Consider the following 19,367-nt stretch of genomic DNA (forward strand, 5'->3'; position numbering starts at 1 on the left):
TAAAACCATTCTTGTCTGCCCAGCCGGCAAGTTTCTTTACACCAAGCTGGACTTGACGTTCGCAGATTTACATATTGCATGATTTATAGGATATCTGGACGTCATCTACATACATGAAATAAGAGATTGTAGGTGGCAGTGCCTTACCAAGAGAGTTCATTTTTACTATGAAGAGTGTGCAGCTCAACACGCCACCCTGTGGCACGCCATTTTCTTGCACGTGAACCTTTGAGAGTGCACCACCGACTCTTACTCGGAACGTTCTGTCTGACAAGTAACTGACAAGAGCGTTCAACATGTTACCCGAAACACCGAATGACTTGAGGTGCCTAAGGATCCCATAACGCCAAGCGGTGTCGTATGCAGGTCGAAAAACACAGTTAAACAATACTGCTTGTGCGCGAAGGCATCCTTGATGTACGAGTCAAGAGCTAACAGTTGATCGTTCGTCGATCGCCCCACCCTGAAGCCTGCCTGGCAGCTCTCGAGAAGACCGTTGTACTCAAGGAAGTACACGAGCCTGCGATTTATCATCTTCTCGAAGAGCTTGCACAGGCAGCTCGTCAGGGCAATAGGACGGTAACTTGAGGGGGATGACGGGTCCTTTCCCTCCTTCAGGAAAGCTACAACTATAGCCTCCTTCCAAGAGTTTGGAATGTGCCCCGAAAGCCATATCTTGCTATATAGGTGTAAGAGTGTTAGAAGAGTGTCTGCGTGTAGGTGTTGTATCATTGTATATGTAATGTTGTCTGGGCCTGGAGCTGAGGGTTTACACGTGCTCAGGGCAGCCCTCAGCTCATGTAGTGAAAACAGGGAGTTGTAAGAAGTCTGTGATTTGTTGTTGTCGTGTAGTGACTTCTTTTCACTAGAGTCTTTATACCTCAGGAAAGTGTTCGTGTAGTGTGCTGAACTGGACACGTGTTAGAAGTGTTGTGCGAGTGTGTCAGCCTGGTCTTCGAGTGTGTCCCCTGTAGTGCTGACCAGAGGCAGGCTGTGTGTTTGTTGTCCCTTTAGTTTGCGTATTCTCGTCCATACTTTCCGTGTGTCTGTGTAGGAGTTTATTGATGTTATGAATGTACGCCAACTCTCTCGTTTTGCCTCACGGCGCACACGTTTTCCTAACGCCTTGACCCGTTTGAACAGGAGGTTTCCCGACGTGGGGTACCGACGAAGGATACCCCACGCCTTGTTCTGGGCCTCTCGCGCCCGCCTAGAGTCCTCATTCCACCACGGCCTCCGCTGGTTTCTCGGGGCACCAGAGGCTTGGGGAATGGACCTTTCGGCGGCGTCGAGGATGTGCGCCGTGAGCAGTTGGGTAGCTTCTTCAACCTGTAGGTGTCCTATGGATGTGTGGTGTAGTTTGGATGTCTCTGTAAATGTATTCCAGTTAGCTCTTGCTTCATTGAACCTGTTTTGGGAAGATGGACTGCATGGGCCTTTACCTATGTATGTGAGTGAGGTGGGGAAGTGGTCACTACCGTATGGGTCAGTGCCCACACCCCACTCGAGGAGAGGAAAGAGAACTGCGGAGCCAATCGCCAAGTCAAGACATGAGTATGTGTTGTGTCCTATGCTATGGTATGTAGGCTGTTTATTGTTGAAAAGGCATGCTCCTGAAGATGTTAAGAATTTCTCTATCAGGCGACCTCGGGCATCCGTGCGTAAAGAGCCCCAAAGAGAGTTGTGAGCATTAAGGTCGCCTGTTAATATGTATGGTTTGGGCAGCTGGTCAACCAACGCCTCGAAGTCAGAGCTGGAAAGTGCAAGATCAGGAGGAATATATATTGAGCATACCGTTATCAACCTATTAAATAATATTGTTCGAATTGCTACAGCCTCAAGGACAGTGTTCAAGGTGACAGGGTGGCAGGCTAAGGATTTCCGGGCAATTATGGCGACACCGCCAGAAGAGTGTGTGCAGCCATCCCTGTCCTTTCTGAAGACCACGTAACTATTCAAGAAATTTGTGTGCTTGGAATTCAAATGTGTTTCCTGAACACACATTACACTTGGCTGATTAGCATGCAGTATTTCGTATACATCGTCAAGATTTTTAAGAAGGCCTCTACAGTTCCATTGAATTATGTTTTCTCTTCCCATTATTTAGTGTGAGAGCTACTGAGTGTGTGTGTTTGTTTATGTGTCGTCTTTCGGGGCTGTGCCTCTCGCCTTTTTTGGCTTGTCGGGAGGCTTTGGCGTCGGGACGCGTTCCTTGCGCTGCGTTGCAGGCAGGAACGGCCCGACATCCATCTCTTCGTCGGATGTCCGAGGGGTGCCTGACGGACCGGGCCCGCCGGACTTGGCCCCCCCTCGGGAGCCCTTCGTTTGAGCCGCCACCACTGAGGGCGCCCGGCGCGCCAGAGGTGGCAGGGGCGGTGCGGTGGCGGTGGGAACCGATGCGGGGCCCGTGGTGTCCATCACCTCGGTACCCTCCAACGCACTGGAGGACGGGGAGACAGAGGCGGGAGCGGCACCGGTCCCGACGGAAGAGGTTGCCACCACAACCGCTGCTGCCTCAGCAAGCGGCGTGGTGGTGGGTTGGGCTGCCAGAGGCAACCCAGGTGGGGGGCGGGGGAGGGACCAGGTCAGACTCGCTGAACTGGGTCCCTGTGGAAACGAGACGCCGCTCCGCCCCCCGGCGAGCTGCGTCGGCATACCTCCCCAGGGGGAAAGAGGCGAACCTCTTCCGCACCTCTGGGAAGGTGATGTTCTCAGTAACCTTGATGTTGATTATCTTTTTTTCAGTTTAAAATTTTTCGCACTTGCGGAAGTAGGCTGCATGCGCCCCCCCGCAGTTCACACAAGAGAGGGTGTCGGATGTATAGTTGTCACTGGGATGGTCATGCGACGCACATTTTGCACACGTCGTTCGGCCACGGCAGGAGTTTGTACCGTGCCTGAACCGCTGGCACTTAAAACAGCGCCGCGGGTTCGGGATGTAGGGACGGATGGAGCAACGGATAAAACCTGCATTGATGTGTTGTGGAAGAACTGCGCGGTCAAACGTCAAGATAATGTGCTTGGTGGGAATCTTCTTGTCGTCTCTGCGGATAGTGATGCGTCTCACGGCAGTGACGCCCTGATCCTTCAAGCCGGCAAGGAGATCCACATCTGTTTCGTCCAAGAGATCCGTCTCGGATATCACACCTTGCGAGCTGTTGAGGCTCCGATGTGGTGTGACCCTGATGTCTAGATCAGCCAGTCTAGTCTGAGCTAGAAGCTTCGTGGACTGCAGTTTTTCATTTACCTCGATTAGTAGTTCACCAGTCCTTTGTTTTTTGCACTTATATGATTTTCCTATTATGGCTTCAAGAGATTTTGCGATAAAGAAGACTGACTGCGATACAAGAGGTTGGGTTGGATTGAGCGATTCCATGACAAGAAATCGAGAGTAATGATCCGGTTCAGGAAATGTTAAAGATGGCAATGAAGGAAAAGATACTTCGGTGCAGCCCCTTTTCAGGGACCGATCACGTTTGGGAGGGGGGTTTTGTAAGTACCATAGGGCATACTATAAAAGCAGGGAGACTGGGGTACTTTCTCCTTTGACCTTACCCTGTTAGTCAAAGAGGTCCCGGAGCTCCCTGCCTGGTAGACAGGCAGGGAGCTCTCTCGTTTTGCCTGGTAGACAGGCAGGGAGCCCATCGGCCGGAGCTTGACCAAGGCTCCGATGGCCACCGTTCGTGGTTTCTAACCCTCCACCTATAAACACATCGCCACGGTTGGATCCAGCCTATGTTTGGGGGCTCGGGGTCCGCGGTATCGCCAGTACCGTCACCAAGATTGCTCAAGGTGCCCCGTGCGGGGGTGCGCCAACTCTCTCGTTTTGCCTCACGGCGCACACGTTTTCCCATCGCCTTTGCCCTTTTGAACAAGGGGAGGTTTCCCAACGTGGGGTACCGACGAAGGGTACCCCAAGCCTTGTTCTGGGCCTCCTGCATATTTCGCACAGGTTGTTTTGCCGCGGCAAGAGGTTGTGCTGTGCCCGAACCGTTGGCACTTACAGCAGCGGCGCGGGTTCGGTATGTACGGGCGAATAGAGCATCGGATGTAGCTTGCCTTTATATATTGCGGAAGTGTCGATCGGTCGAAGGTAAGGATAATGTGCTTGGTGGGGATCATCTTATCGTCCCTGCGCATCGTGATGCGGCGCACGGCTGTGACGCCCTGGTCCTTTGCCCCTTCAAGAAGGTCGGAATCTGTTTCTGTAAGGAGATCCGGTGGGGCGTGATCCTGATGTCCAGGTCATGGATGCGAGTTTGGGCCAGAAATGTGCGGGATTCTTTTTAGTGTTGAGTTCGACAAGGATTTCTCCTGTCCTGAGCTTTTTGGCTTCATACTTTTCACCTAATGTGCTTTGCAGAAATTTCGAGACCAGGAATACCAACAGTGAAGCGACGGATCTCGTTGGGTCAGCTGACTCGATCACAAGAAAACGAGCATAGTTATTCACGTTTGTTGAAAAGACAGTTGTTGCAAGAGGTGGGAATGAAACTTCGGTGCGGCCCCTTTTCGGGGGCCGGTCACATCTGGGGGGGTGTTTAGAAAATGCCATATATCATAGTATAGAAGCAGGGGACGGGGGTACTTTCTTCTTTGACTTTACCCTGATGGTCAAAGAGGTCCCGGAGCTCCCTGCCTGGTAAACAGACAGGGAGCCCATCCGCCGGAGCTTGACCTGGGCTCCGACGGCCACCGTTCATGGTTTCTAACCCTCCACCTATAAACACATCGCCACGGTTGGATCCAGCTTATGTTTGGGGGCTCGGGGTCCTACACACTCCTTTGTTTGGTAAGTGTCGCAGCTGAAGAGATCATTAGGAGCACAAGTAATATACGCAGCAAGCAGCATAAATCGGTCATTTACCACTTGCTGCAGGCCGTTCAATCTCTGCACATTTTCCGGGAAAAACTTTCCATGCGATAGTGCGCACCCACAATGCACTTCTGCTGCTGAAATGCACCGAGTTGCACACTTTTCCAGCCACACTTACAAAAGTCCCCCCGACCTTCGTAAATGCAACTTGGACAGTGCAACAGCACTGATGAAGTGAAAGGAGTGAAAGGAAAGATTGAAAGGAGCGGAGAAGAGTGAAAGGAAGCAAAAATAGTGAAGGTATCCGTGGGTCCAACATGCAGCCCTCCCCTCACCTGCTGCACTTTCTTGAGCCAGGTGCGGAAGGCCGAGTTGCCGAAGCGCTGTGGCTGGTCGACAGGCGGAATGTCGCGCACCCAGCCGTCCAGTTCATCCAGCACGGCCAGCACCTTCGACGTCACCTGCGCTCGGCCAGGAGACAGTCTTCAGCACACCTCCAACAGTGGGCAAACAACAGCAGGATGCCTGTGCTCATTGCGCTTAACTCTTTCGGGACCGCTCCATAGGCCATCGATCACATATGATCGATGGTTTCGCGAGCCTGCAGAATACAAATTTTCGCTTGATGGAACACCTAGCGACATCTAGCAGATAGTTTGAAAACTGGAGTTTTCTCTTTTGTGAAGTTTCTTTTTTTATCGCCAGGCAGGAACACATCAGATATTTTATTCTGATGGGCAGTGGTTTCGAATGTAAACAAACATGGCGTCATACTCACGCGAGCACGATAAGAAATCTGCCTCGTCTCGTCTCGCATATCTTCGCCTTCTACTATGGATTTTAACGATGAGAGTGGCAGTGAAGAGTCGGAATGCGACTTTAGAGATCGGATTTCAGCTCGAGTGAGGATTCGGGTGTCGATCAGCCTGGAACATCAAATCGCGCTCACAGGTGGGTGTTGGTTTCGGTTTCAATTGGCTCTGGAGTAAGTATGTGCGCTCCAAATATGTTCTGGCTGGTTTATATTTGTTCGCTAGGGTATTAACTACCTATGGTGGTGATCTCCAGCCACCAGCACAGAAACGGATCAAGTTTTCGCTGAGACGAGAGCCCGGAGTGTACCTAAGCGACGACGTAGCCATGGCCCTAGTGCCAAAGAGACAAAACAAAAAACCAGCTACAACTAGCCGTATGAAACTTTCGCGGTGAAGAAACAAAGCATTGTGTTAGATTTTGCATATCCTGAAATAATTTTATTCTTTTTTAATATTTTTATATTTACGCTTTTTATCTTTTTTTGTAGTTTTTTCACGAAGTTCTTACTTTCAGATTTTTTTCATGGTTCTATCGTCAGTGTTGAAGTAAAACTCGGTATTGTATGTCAAAGAACCTATAATTAGCTGCATTTTGGTACATGCTAAGGCAGGATGGTGCCTTTGCTTTATGTAATAAAAAATTTGTACCGAGACCTCCCTTTTTCATCACTTTTTCCAGCGGTCCCGAAAGAGTTAAAACCCATGGTGTACACCTAGAGGCCTGAACGCCTTGTTGCAGTGAACTGCAACCCCCTAGTGTGGGAAGGAAACTGGCAGTCGGCGTTCCACAAAGGGTTTTTTTTCACTGTGTTGCCCAAGTACCCTAGAAAAGAAGCTTAATGCATGCGAAACGGACATTTCCAACCAAAAACTAATTTTAAAATGGGATGTGCAACTAGTGATTTTTGCTTTCACGGTGAATAAGAAACAAGTAATAATTTTGTTGGAATACTTGAGAATCGAAGCGAATAGTATTTTCAAATCAAAGCAAACATCTAGCTATTTCTCAAGCACCCTTCGGTAACTAGCCTGTAGAAAAATAAAGGGCTCATTTAAACAGTTTGTGTTTGTTTTACACAAAGAAGCTATTGTGTTGCCTTTAGCTTAACCAATAATATTGTCAGTTATGATTTGAGCATTTACAGAAATGGTCAATATCAGGCTGGGTATGTTCTTCGGGCAAAATAATCTGAACTGAAAAGACCGGAGTGAGAGTTCCACCATTTCTGATCGCAGCAGTTCTCCACATACTCTTTTAAGCGCAGCCTCTGCGCTTAAAGCACTGTTACCCATCATTGTACTTGTAACAATATTGTTTGTTACACAGGGCAACTACCATTTCATTCGGTGAGCTTAGTGGTTCAGTGTAATTACAGTACATAACTATGTATCCCTGTAGCATAACAATGTAGCATAACTATGTAACATAATTTCCTTGTGAAACAAATGTAAATGGCAGCTCCATAAACTTTCCTGTCGGCTCCTGGATAACAATGCAATGACACTGGGGCAGTGCATAGCCTAAAAAAACCAGCCTTACTTAAAAACCCCTGGAAAAGCCCTCCCGCGGGATGCTGAAGAGCTGGCTTTCGCTGAAACACGATGCTGTGTTTTGCACTGTCTCAAGTGTAAACAGTGCATTAATACCTTTTTGCAACCTCGTCAGTGCTTTGCAGAACATTTTGGTTATGATGTAGAGTCCACCCTTTGCTTGCAGGTTCTTTCCATGCGCTAAAATGCCTGAACTTCACTTTCAAAACACACTAGCACCACACGCACAAGTACACTAAATATGTGTTTCATGAAGTGCCTTTCATGCATGATATAAATGTGTAAAAAGAGTAGAGACCAAAACTGATGCAAGTGTGTGAAACGAATGAACGTGCACGATCGGCAAACTAGCTTCGCCAATGCGCAGCATCAAAGAACGCCTTGCCATGGTTCCTATGAATGTGGCGTTATTACCGTCTTCCCCATGTCAAACAGCGCAAAAAGAAACGCGAAATCCAAACACCACTCTTTCCCATTCCATCATTCCTTCCCTTGCCCCGTTTAGCCACACATCACTGGTGCGTTGCAGGAAAGCCCGCCACCGCTCAGGGAGCATAATTCGGTGCATGTGTGCAACAGTGCATCTGAAGTGTCCAAAGTGTGGTAGCACATCCTGCACAACTGATTCGCACACATTGCAAGAAATTGGGCTCTTTCTCATTTTCAACAATGCATACTTTTATGTGTCCATTGAAACTGTTCATTGTATTTTCAAACTTCTAAATACAGTTACACCTCGATGTAATGAAGTCGCTAAAATTCGTAATTTACTTCGTCCCATTGAAATTTTGCTACATTGAAATTCACGGTAAAATGAAGTGTTTATCGCGTGAAGCGTTTCCTGCAAACGAAAACGTGGCGCGCATGCACGGCTGGCGCACTGTTTCTGTTTTTGTCGGAGCTTAATCGTCTACGCAGGCATCAGTGTGAACCGCATGGAGCGTTTTCTCCCCGCAAAAACGCACCCCACAAGCTACCGGCACACTGACGCAGCCGCGGAGAGCACCCGCACGATGCGGGTAGCTCCAGCGACCGCTTCGAACTGTTTGCTGAAACGCAACTCAAGGGGCAAACGAAAGGGGCATGCGAGAAAAAAAAGCAGATAACGTGGGCGAAATTTTCACTGTAAAGCGTCATACGTGCCGCTTACGAAAGCGCCCATCAAATATCCTCCGCGGCCTAATCATCTCTGGCGGGGCCAGCCGGCATCCCCGAGCGCCTCGAAGCTCCCGCCATAGGGTGCACGCTTTCTGGGAGAAGCCGCCGCCAGTGCGCAATCACGGACGTGGGCGTGAAAAAAACGCCCGCGCAAGGATCCTAAAGATTCACAAATGCTTGCTGGAACGATGGAACCCAACCAGCATGAGCGAACTCGAACAAAGGGCAAAGCGGCGGCATGCGGCAATGGCGGCCCCGGCATAGACGATTAGGCTTTCCACCGCGGAGGATACCGTATTTACCCGATTCTAACACGCACTTCTTTTCCGGAAAAATAGGTCGAAAAATCGCATGCGCGTTAGAATCGGATACGAAACCGAAACTGCTGAAACAGGGGAAATTTCGTCCCACCCACCGCCATCGCCATCTCAAGATGGCGCCAAAGCTTTTAGCAACAATTTTTCGGACGCAGGAAGCATAGACGCCCAGGCTTTTTCTACCGGCATTCACACAAATCGCCAAATCGTTCCACTTGCGCGCTTGATAACAGCAATGGCAGCAGCGGCTCTCACGCTTTGAAAACGAGTGGTCGGCTGAAGCGTGCCCCTCTGGAGAAGCCGGTGGAATGGGCGTGTGAGGCATTGGCCACTATTCCATCAACCATGGTTGAACGTTCATTCAGAAGTGTGGGATCGCGAACGCGCTTGACGGCACCAAGGACGAGATGTTGTGGTCAGCGGAGAGCGACAGGGAGTGAGATGAGTGAGATAACTTCGAGAAATCAATCACCGGTTTCTCTCGCATTCGTTTTTCTAGCTCACAAAGTTCCGTGCGCATTACAATCGGAGGTGCAAGTTTTTTCGGTATTTGGCAGGAAAATCGGGTGCGCGTTAGAATCGAGTAATTACGGTATTTGGTGGGCGATTTTGTAAGCGGTGCGTATGACGTTTTAGTGAAAATTTTGCCCACGTTATCCGCTTTTTTTCCTCATGCCCCTCTCGTTTGCCCCTCGAGCTGCGTTTCAGGTTTCAGCGAGTGGTTCGAAGCGGTCGCTGAATCTACCGGCATCACGCGGGTAGTCTCCGCGGCTGCGTCAGCGTGCTTGTGGCTTGCGGGGCGCGTTTTTGCGGGAAGAAAACGCCCCATGCGGTTCATGCTGATGCCCGCGTAGACGATTAAGCTCCAACAGAAACAGAAACAGCGCGTCAGCCGTGTATGTGCGCCACGCTGTTTGTAGGCAAGGAGCTCGCTCACGGACTCCGTGGCTTGCTGCATCCGCGGCATTGGGCGGCCCATGTCGCCGTTCGGGTTTTATTAAGACCCCGCTTCGGCGTTTGCGTCTCCACAAATCTACTTCTACAATTAAAATTTCGTGCCTAGTTCCCATGAAACTTTGTTACATTGAAATTTCGGCAAACGGGACTTCGTTACGCAGAGGGTGAAAATACATGGTGTGCATATGTCACGAGCAATCCCCCCACGAGACTAACTTCCCAAAGAAGATTAGTAGAAGAAGAGTAAAAAGGCGACATGGAGAATGTCATGGGCAACCCCCTCAAGGAGGGGACTGGAAGAAGGAAAAGAAGAAGAGAGGCGCGTGGACAGAGGAGAGCGAGGAATGGCGGCGCCTGCACGGAAGCTCTAGGCACCGAACCTAGAAAGGCGCCCAGCCGGCCTCCTGAGCGCAGCAACGATCCTGAGCGCAACAACGCACCCTTGGCGGCTTCAGAGACGACCACCAGTGGAGCTACCTGGCTTGAACGCTCGGGCTGCGCACCCGAAACAAGGTCCCCACGGCACCCGGGGCTACGCACCCTGGTCTCTGGCAGCGTGTACGGCAACCGTCTCAAGTGATTGATTTGATTGATTTACTGATTGATTGATTGATTGATTGATTGATTGATTGATTGAAATGTTTAACGCGCCGACGCAACGCAGGCGATCAGGTGCGCCGTAGTGGAGGTCTCCGGGTTAATTTTGACCACCTGGGGATCTTTATCGTGCGCCGAAATCTCGTACACACGGGCGTTTTTGCTTTTCGCCTCCATCAGAAAAGCGGCCGCCGCGGCCGGGATCAAACCCGCGACCTCGTGCTCAGCAGCGAAACGCCTTAGCCACTGAGCCACCGCGGCGGGTCAACCCTCTCAAGTGGTCATCGACTACCGGACCCTAGTGACTACAGCTGCAACCAGCAACGAACATCAAGTGGAAAGTGAGCGGAAATTAACTGTGTATAGTGCTTGTGCCCCGATCGTTTCACGCTACTGCAGTGAGGAGCGCTGTGATGTGTGGAGTCGCGCGTGTTATTTTCATTGCATATTAAACATCTCGTTTTTTCTGCGTCCAGTTTGCCCAGCTAATTGCCGTGACAGCATACACTTGAGGTTACAAAAAATTCCGGGGTTCGTTACGTCGAGGGTTTCGTTACATTGAAGTTCATTACATCGAGGTTTACTCAGAAAATTTGAAATCCTCAAAAGCTGTTATTCGATTCAAAGGTCAATGGGATGCCGTGTCATTCACTTTACTATTTGCACACTTGTACTAATTTAATAATGGCAATAATAATATATACATAAAAAAAGAATTTACCTCAACCCAGATTCCAGGCAGAGTACTTTACCCACTACACCAGGAGGGCTCGGAAGGGTAAAACTTGCAGTGCCCCTCGATGGTTTGCCAACTTTGACTGGCCCGTTTTAATGCACCCAATAAAGAGTTTATTCAATGCATGTCTGAAACACTCAATCCACCCAGCAGAAGCAGATGTGAAACTAGCCAATCGACGGGCGTGTGATGGAAAGCTCACCTGAGAAACGATCGAGTCACCAGTGAGCGTCTTGCCCTGGACGCTCTTGTTGAGGGCCAGGATAAAGCCCACGTACTCGCTGTATGCCTGAGGGGAAAAGGATCACTCGCTCAGTAAAGGTGCTCATCCGGTCACGTGGGAGGGAGGTTCAGTGGGAAGTTTGGGGCCAAGTAGCCATACAATTACGGCTAGTGCAAACCTCAGGATGATATCTGCCCAGCCAACATGCACGGCATACAATGGGCTAAACTTCCGTTCTTACAACCAGCCCGAACTGCGGCCAAAGGAATCTGTGTTCCGCCCTTTAACAGAAGCTTGTCACCTTCCTGTCATTTCGAACAACCAGGTATTGGTTGTTCGGCTGTGCCCTTGCCTTCCACAAGTACACATGAGCAAATACTCTTCCCAGTTTACTCAGTGCCAAAACAGCCACCTGCACACCATACCTAAGCTCCCTTTTGTCAATCTATTGGTGGTTGCACGGAACCATGGAAACTTTCAAGCGAAGCTTGTATTGGCTGACTTACGCTGTCAGTGACGTTCGTCTAAAAACCACTCTCCCTTCCTCCTTACCCACAGCTGTCGCTCCTCGTTTGCAGCTGGTGCACCTCACAACGGATTGTGCTGTCGGTGTCGTCGTGCAAAACCTTGCTCCTTGGGATTCCCACTCTCTATCTCCCTCCTCGTCCGCAGCTGTCACTCCCCAGTGCACCTGACATGCACACTATGCACGGTGCATTACGCCCCACCGCAGGTGCACTCTGTAGAAGGCGTGTCAACCAGTTCGCCGTCAGCTGTGGCATGGATAGGCTCACTCCGCCGTGCATTGCATTCGGGTAAGCTCAGTGCTTCCGCTGAGTTCAAAGGGCTTAGTTGTGGTCGGTCAATGGTTTTGTGGTCTGATTTTCGCAGGAGGGATTCATTTTTCTTTTCACCAAGGTCAAGCTTAGCGTGAACCCCCGTTTCTGGAGGGAAGGGGTTCATTAATTTTTTTGTTTGAAATTCTTCACTCTGTACACTCCCAAACACTTGGTGCAATACTCGGCCAAATAATTGTGTGACCCTTGTACAGTACTGCGTGCATAGCCACTTTTAGTATGACCCTCTGCATGCTTTTGCTGTGCTGAAAAAAACACGAGACGCTTATTAAGTCAGTATTTTCAAGATTTTTAAGCGTACACAGCTTCTGGTCTTCCATGGCTGCCGCTGGGTGGCGCTACTCATCCACACTTGTGGCGACGCCACTGTGTGAGGAGGCGTGCTCTGCATGAGCGGTTGGTTCGACAACAACATCGACAACAACCACAGTGGTTGATTCAACAACATCATACCACTAGGCACCCACTTTGTCGCTCTCCCCACAGTTCAGACGCGACATGCGCAGCTCGAGAACCCCATGAACGACAAACACGCAGCTAACATGAGTGCGTCCACTGTATTGCAGCATGGCAACTCCGCTGTGAACGCCACTCACAATGAGTCCCCTCTCATAAAACCATGCACAACGCAAGCAGAGGACTTCGCCCAGCATCAGATAATGGTCCCGATTTGCCCGCCAGGTACCGGCTTCAATGTCTTCCCTGTGGGGACCCTTGTTTCCTTACGCCTCGCCTGCACATGTTTCCGCGAGCTGGGTGCCGCCATTTTGGGTAGCCGGCGCGTCACGTAGGTCGTGTCCTCTTCATGACCCCGCGCGACGCGCCGAACCGGCTTGCCGCGAACGTGTGCGGAGGGCGAGGGGGAAGGAAGACCGGTCGTCGCCTTCTCCCTCGCCGCCCTCTCCTCGAGCGCCGGGGGAGACCTCCTCTCCCCCCGAGCCGACCTGCGGGACGCGCGAATGGTCCGCGGGGACTCTGCCGAGAGATTCTGCCCTGATCGGTCGCCTCGGGATGCCTCCCTTGCTCTCGCGACCGTGATGACGGATATCGAGGTCTGAGCCCAGCGGCTTGAGCGAGCGACAGGAGCCACTGTCTCCCCGCGAGCGATAGTCGTGTTGTCTGGTGTATGCACTGTATCTGCCAGGCAATAAAGCCTTACTTTGGATTGCCGGAGCCTGTCTACCGCATGTGAGTACTCGAACCCGTGCGTGAGTCTTCGGATTCCGCAGGGCTAGTGTACGGCGCGTAGCGTTCTCTAGCAAAGCTAGCCGGGGTCCTCTGCTATCCCGTACGTTAGCCCACATCCCTAATGGCAAAAGCATGCTGCTTTCAAACAACAAAAATGACAGACGCAGAGTGACGATGAGGCCGACGTGTTCCTGTCATCCTCTTCGTGAACCGATGGCCATGCCTTTCCTGCTCGCAAGGCATATCCGCTTCCGCGACAGGTCTAGCTGCTCAGTGAACACGAAGAGAGCAAGGTGAGCGAGCTTCCTCGTCAACCCAAGGTTATGCCACCTGCTGACATGGACCTCTGAGCTCGCTTGTGTGACAGTCCTAAAGACCAGGAAACCGCCCTTGTGAAGAAGCGCCGAAAGAAGTTAAATGGTCACACGCCATGCCAAAAGAAGTTTAATAGTCACGTGCTATGTCATGCCGTAGCTCACAGCGACTGCTTCCTAGCTACACGCCAGATATTTCACTGCAGCTGCACAGGCCTGCTTGGACCAACAACTCTGTCAGTTTTCAAGCTCCAGTGGGCACCCAGTTCCAAATCTGATGCCTCCCCCTGAAGTTTAAAATATGGCACAGCCCGAAAGCAAAGTATGCAACACAAGAAACTGGGATGGCAGCCGACCTACCCCCAAGAATTGGGCCTCCTGTTTGCCACCGCCACTGCCATTTGCCTACCGCCCGATCAGCGCAGCACCAGGCACAACCCTGCCATCAAGGAGCACATGGAGCCACCCTGCTAGATCGATACCAATATGACCCCGGTAGCTACCAGGCACCATTTCCTTAAGAGGATGCACTGTCAAGAAGATGTGGGGAGTCAACTTGGGCGAGGGAACAATCCCTCCGAATCCACAGGGTAACGAGGGGGTGGCCGTCTGATGCGTGGCTTTCTCCGACAAGAGCAGAAAGGATGAGACAAAGCCTTGAATGGAACAACATAGCAGAGGATTATATTTCAACAGGCAAGTAACTGTGCAGGCACGAGAGCATGAAACATCAACGAGGTAACTAAAAACAGTACAACTGCAAGAGCTAAATGCTACAGAAGATACAAACAAGGAGCATTAACAATGAACGTTAAAGAGAAGAGGAGTCAAATGAACATAAAAAACAAACAGTTCAAGGCATATGTAAGACAAAAGTCCTACAATATTCACCGACCGGGCCTGATGATGCGCCACTGACCGGAGGCGATTCCGCTACCTATGAAGTATTGCTTCCGTGTAGGCCAGGAAGTCCGATGACGAGCACGGTGATTCAAGAGCCGGGGAGTGCGTTGGAGTCTTCCGAGATGCTGGTTGTTGATGACGACGCACGCCCGGGCAGATGTTGTTTTAGCACGACATTCCAACGCCACTGGTTTGTCTGTGTGCGGGCGCTGCTTTTATACCCGCGCTAACACAGTGAATAAAAAACAGCACAAAGCGGCCAGTGCTGTCGGCTGGAATATTCCCCTTCTCAAAGGTTCGGTGCCGTTTGATGCTGGTAAGACTATGTGGCTTCCGGGCCAATCTCGAACCTTTTTATGGTCGCAAAGCAGTGGCCATTTATTTTGTGTTATTTACTTTGCACTCTGACGCGCGTGAATCCTCTGCGTCTCAGGTTCACACTGGTGGCCGAGCGATGATTAATAGACGTTCATCATCACCACCATCACGAGCCTACTCAGATCCACTACAGGATGAAGGCCCCTCCCACTGACCTCCAACCGCTCCTGTCCTGTGCTGCTAGAGGCTCAGTTCGAGAAATTTCTCGAAGGCTCTCAGGGGGAATAGAAAAGGAAAATGCCACAAGCACAGCGTCTGTGCCACATTAATAAAAACACTATATTATAATTACTAGATGGTGTATAATAATACCAAGAATTTCTACTAATTAAATTAGAGCTGTAGGCGGGAGTTTGTGACACTACCGCAAGGCAAACGTAGCGAAGTGGGAGGCTGCAGGTCTTCCTCTTGTGCACAGGCCAGAAGAACGAGGAATGGTGCCGGTGCAGCTAGCTTATTCCCAGTGTACGAAGTGCAGTGATCTTATTACGTTTCCAGAAGTGGCACAGAGGCCTATCCCCGTCCTACCGCGGGTTCTCTCTGACGAAGTGTGCCAGACGAGGATGGTTGCATTGAGCAGCAACGACGTAGATTGCAGTCGGGTGACAGAAGGCAATGTCACTTGTGCTCTCGGCACTCGCCTTGGTCTTTTTATCAAAATCGCTCATGCCACTGCTTGCGCGCCTCTTCGAATCTCCCGCCATTCGTTGCTGATGCAAACACTCCGGCAACATTCCACTCCACCTGATCACTGAGAAGAAAATCAGGTGCCCTATTCAAAGGCCAGTTAGCCACTTTGGCTAAGGCGGGTGTGGTTGTCAATAAAGAGTAAGATGGGAGCAGGCAGGGGGCGATGGCGGGTGGTAAAGAGGTGGACGAAGCTGCACCCACTGCCTCGCGCTCAGCGTCACGAGAACGGGGCACCCGGGTCGTGCTTTTCCTCTTACTACATCTATTCGGATCAATGACAGCCACAAATGGTGGCATTGTATCGCTGCACCCATGGGCTGAAGTGGTTCCCAGTTTGTATGAAAACCCCACCTTTCAAAGCAGAAAGCACACACTAGGCACCCGCAAAACAGTCTTGCAATGTATTGGTGCTGCATATAGAACAATTTCAGCTTAAATACCAGGGAGGCTAAATTCACCGCCAATAACATTCCTAAAGCGCATGTCATTAGCCATCTACAAACCTTCGAGAATTATTAAAGAAATTCTGCAATTGCCATTCCACTTTTTAACTGGAAGCCCAAGCCCACTGCATCTCTGACATCAGATACCAGATGCACTTGCCAGACAACATTTGATACCGAACCAGACATCCGGGTATTCAATGATCATTCCAAGGCCTTTTCCGCTTTCACAAAGACAACGCCGCATGTTTTGACAAGCACATGCCGACTCTGATGAAACCTGGAGAAACTAATTGGCTGGCTGTGCTGACTCCCCCCTTTTGCAAGCAATCAAACGTTGCCCCAGCTTTTCTGGCTCCAGGCTTTTCACGCATACAGAAAGACAAGCACTCCGTGTTCACCCCAACTCTGATCACGATAGTACACAGACTGCATTTTAAATTCGAATGCACACCATGGCTCGAGCGTGTGAAAAACTTGAAAACGATAAGCTACAGGTAAAGGATAACTACTGCTTCCAGAAAGCAGTCAGCCGTGGTTCGACACATCCCCCCAGCTACCCACAGACTTCCAGGTATGATGAACAGGTGGGTATTTTGGCATGTAATAAACTTGCTTAATTTTTAGTGCAGTGACCATACATTTTGCCTACTAGCATAAACCTGTGTTGCAACTAGTCGAGAGTACCGCTTGTGTTGTCACTGGCACAGTACCGGTGTCGGGTTGAATAAGCACCACAGCCAGCACTGGGAGACGCAAACGAGCAACACAACTTAGTAGAACGTCCTGCTGGGCTGCTTTGTGAGCAGTTCCCATGGTTTCAAGCATAACGAAAAAACACGGACGGCCGGTAAACACAGCGCAGACCGGACAGGCGCTAACTTCCAAATAATTTGTTTGCACTTGACATAGCCTTAACTCCCGATTGTCCAATAGAAGAAAGGAAAAAAGTAAAACTGACAAATATATGATAACAAAGTTAAAAGAAGTTCACAGCACATCTTCAAGAAAGCCAATTTCGCTAGCGTACAGTGCAGTGGACCTTTTTCACTTTAAGAGCAGCACTAGTAGCAGTGAATACAAAAGTAGCTTTTTCGACTATCATTGCCGGTGATGCTGTAGTCCAATACTGCTAATCCCAGGGTGCAACCGGGTGATAGCTAAGGGGCTTGCTTTGCATTCACATCATGCTCTGTTTTTAACATCATGCGCGAAATTTGTCCTTTGAGTGTGCTGTTGACGAAGTTTAGTACGTTTTTCAATGCCAAGGAATGGCAGTCCAATGACTTAGCGCTTTGGCAGTAGCCGCCGAATGCCAACCATAACAGGTTTGGAGTGGGGCCCGGCATGCCCACGGCATCCGTCAGAAGCAGCGATTCCGATAAGAGCAAGCCAGCAAATGGTGGTTCCGCAAGTACATGAGCAGATATAGGTCGTGGAAAAGGTCTGTTGCGTTCTCACTCACACACTCGCTTGCTCTCTTTTTGGTACAGTACGCTTCAACTAATGTCCTCCCAGCCATGTCCTTGGTTCTGTTCAGTATCTTGAGTCCTCTAAACCATGGTTCCCAACTGCAGGCATGACAGTGATTAAGCAAATGTGTGCCCTGACTATTTCTAAAAGATAAATCATGTTCTCCGGCTCTATCATTAACGCAACGGTCCGTCTGGCCAAAGTAAGACCTTCCACAAGATAGCAGGATTTCAACGATGGCACAATCCACGTAGCAATTTGAGGGCTTCTTCCCACAGCCTTCCTTACATCCACCCGGTATGCACAAGCACAAGCACTTACGCAGGGCAGAAAGCTCGTGTCAAGTGCAGCAAAATTAGTTTGAACTTAGCGCCTGCCCCATCTGCTTTGTGTTCACCGTACGCGTTGTTTCGTTGCCCTTCAAACCATAAGAAGCAACACAACCTCTTGACAGTTACGCAGTCCACATGGTGAGTAGCATGCTGTGCAACGACTTTCCTTGGGAGACGCGCACATTCACTCTCGAACAGTTCTCCCTGCTCCTACGTCACAGTACACAGCCTCATCTTACTCTGTGGACAAAGCACAAAGGCAGCGGGGTGATTTATGATCGAGGCAGCGCGGTGTAGAGCCGTTGCCGCTCCTGTTTTGATGTGTTAAGAGCAGGTCCCATTAACTGCCCATGGCGGAAAACAGGGACAGCGCGAAGGATAGCAGCATTGTGTTTAGCGCTTAAAGCAGGCACTGCAAGCAACCCGGCCACTTCGCTAACCAAGCGAGTCCGAATACTACACACGCAACCGCACGTGAAGCTGGAATGTCCGGCTTGAAGAGAGAGACAAAATCAGAATCCCCGGGAGTGTGGACAATCGAGGAGTGCAGATGACACACAACCAACGCAACCTCATTCTAGCTCGGAGCGCGAATGTGGTCAGCCGCCAAAGCAATGCTTTCGTAGTGAGGGTGCTCTGCGGCAGTACGGGTGACAACCCGACGGCCAGTACGGGTGACAACCTGCGGCCGCCGCCTTTGCGCCATGTTCGTGACGTGCGATGAGCCTGCGCTGATGCTGTCGCGGACGACGAGGGAGAACCGGTGACGAGAGAACGAGCTCGTCTCGCCAGTTGCGGCGGCTACGTTTGTTGGCGCTCCCCGGCTCAGGCCGACCACCTGCGACTGCGCCCCAGGGCCTACCTCGCTCTTGGTCCACTTCACCATATCTGCCGGCACCTGGACCATCCGCCGAGGTTCCGCGTACTCGGCCTCTTCACTGTTCTCTGCGCCACAGTGAACGCACTCGCTCAGGCGCCACAAGTTGCAGCAGCGCCATCCCTCTTTACCTGACATGGCGGAACTGCTCGAGCAGCCTCGCGCGCAACGCTCCGTTACCGACCCAGCATCATCGGTCATGTCTCTAGACAAGGTTGCACCAGTTGCACGACGTAGCGCAGCGTTCCGGTGCAATCGCACGCACCCACAGAACAGGGACGCACCACACGCTGAAAACGAAGCGCTTCGCTACGAGAGGAAGCAACAGAAAAAAGGCGCCTGCCGTGGTCTACTCTTGGCTTGGACAGCGACCCCAGGTCACCTTACCCAGGTTGCCGCCGCAGCACTGCTCGGCGACTTCGGCCAGTTTCGGTTTCGGATATGGCGATCCTAAAGTCTAGCACCCAGCTAAAGTCCTTTCACCTAAAACCTATTGTAATAATATGGACGCCAGGTCACGCAGAGCTCGACGGAAACGAGCGAGCACACGCTACAGCCCGAGAATGACCCCTCCGGACACCCCACCAGTCACTCCGTCACCCAGAGCCCATCCAGCAGCGGTACTAGCCTAGCGGTACCGTGCCCTTCAGCAACAATACCGTCTTGCCAGATGTATGGTGGCCAGTGTGTTGCGACGGTAATTGGAACACTTTAAAAAAATTTTCCTGAACGAACTGCCGCT

At 50.7% G+C, this 19,367-nt stretch overlaps 1 protein-coding gene across 1 annotated transcript in view; it reads right to left on the reverse strand.

Annotated features, from left to right (window-relative positions):
* The window catches only part of LOC144176234 (serine/threonine-protein phosphatase 2A activator-like), an 85,987-nt gene extending 67,076 nt beyond the window's left edge, over positions 1–18,911 (reverse strand). Inside the window, exons 1-4 of the mRNA XM_077705201.1 lie at positions 18,757–18,911; positions 18,611–18,693; positions 11,150–11,236; positions 5,152–5,277 (exon numbers count right to left, since the gene is read on the reverse strand). Of these exons, the coding sequence (XP_077561327.1) occupies positions 5,152–5,277; positions 11,150–11,236; positions 18,611–18,693; positions 18,757–18,826 (366 nt within the window). The 5' untranslated portion in view covers positions 18,827–18,911. The remainder of the gene's footprint in view (positions 1–5,151; positions 5,278–11,149; positions 11,237–18,610; positions 18,694–18,756) is intronic.
* Positions 18,912–19,367: the final 456 nt, after the last annotated feature.

The sequence above is a fragment of the Haemaphysalis longicornis genome, unplaced genomic scaffold (genome assembly GCF_048455015.1).
Source record: "Haemaphysalis longicornis isolate Haplotype H1 unplaced genomic scaffold, Haemaphysalis longicornis Haplotype H1 scaffold_1, whole genome shotgun sequence".
NCBI lineage: Eukaryota > Metazoa > Arthropoda > Arachnida > Ixodida > Ixodidae > Haemaphysalis > Haemaphysalis longicornis.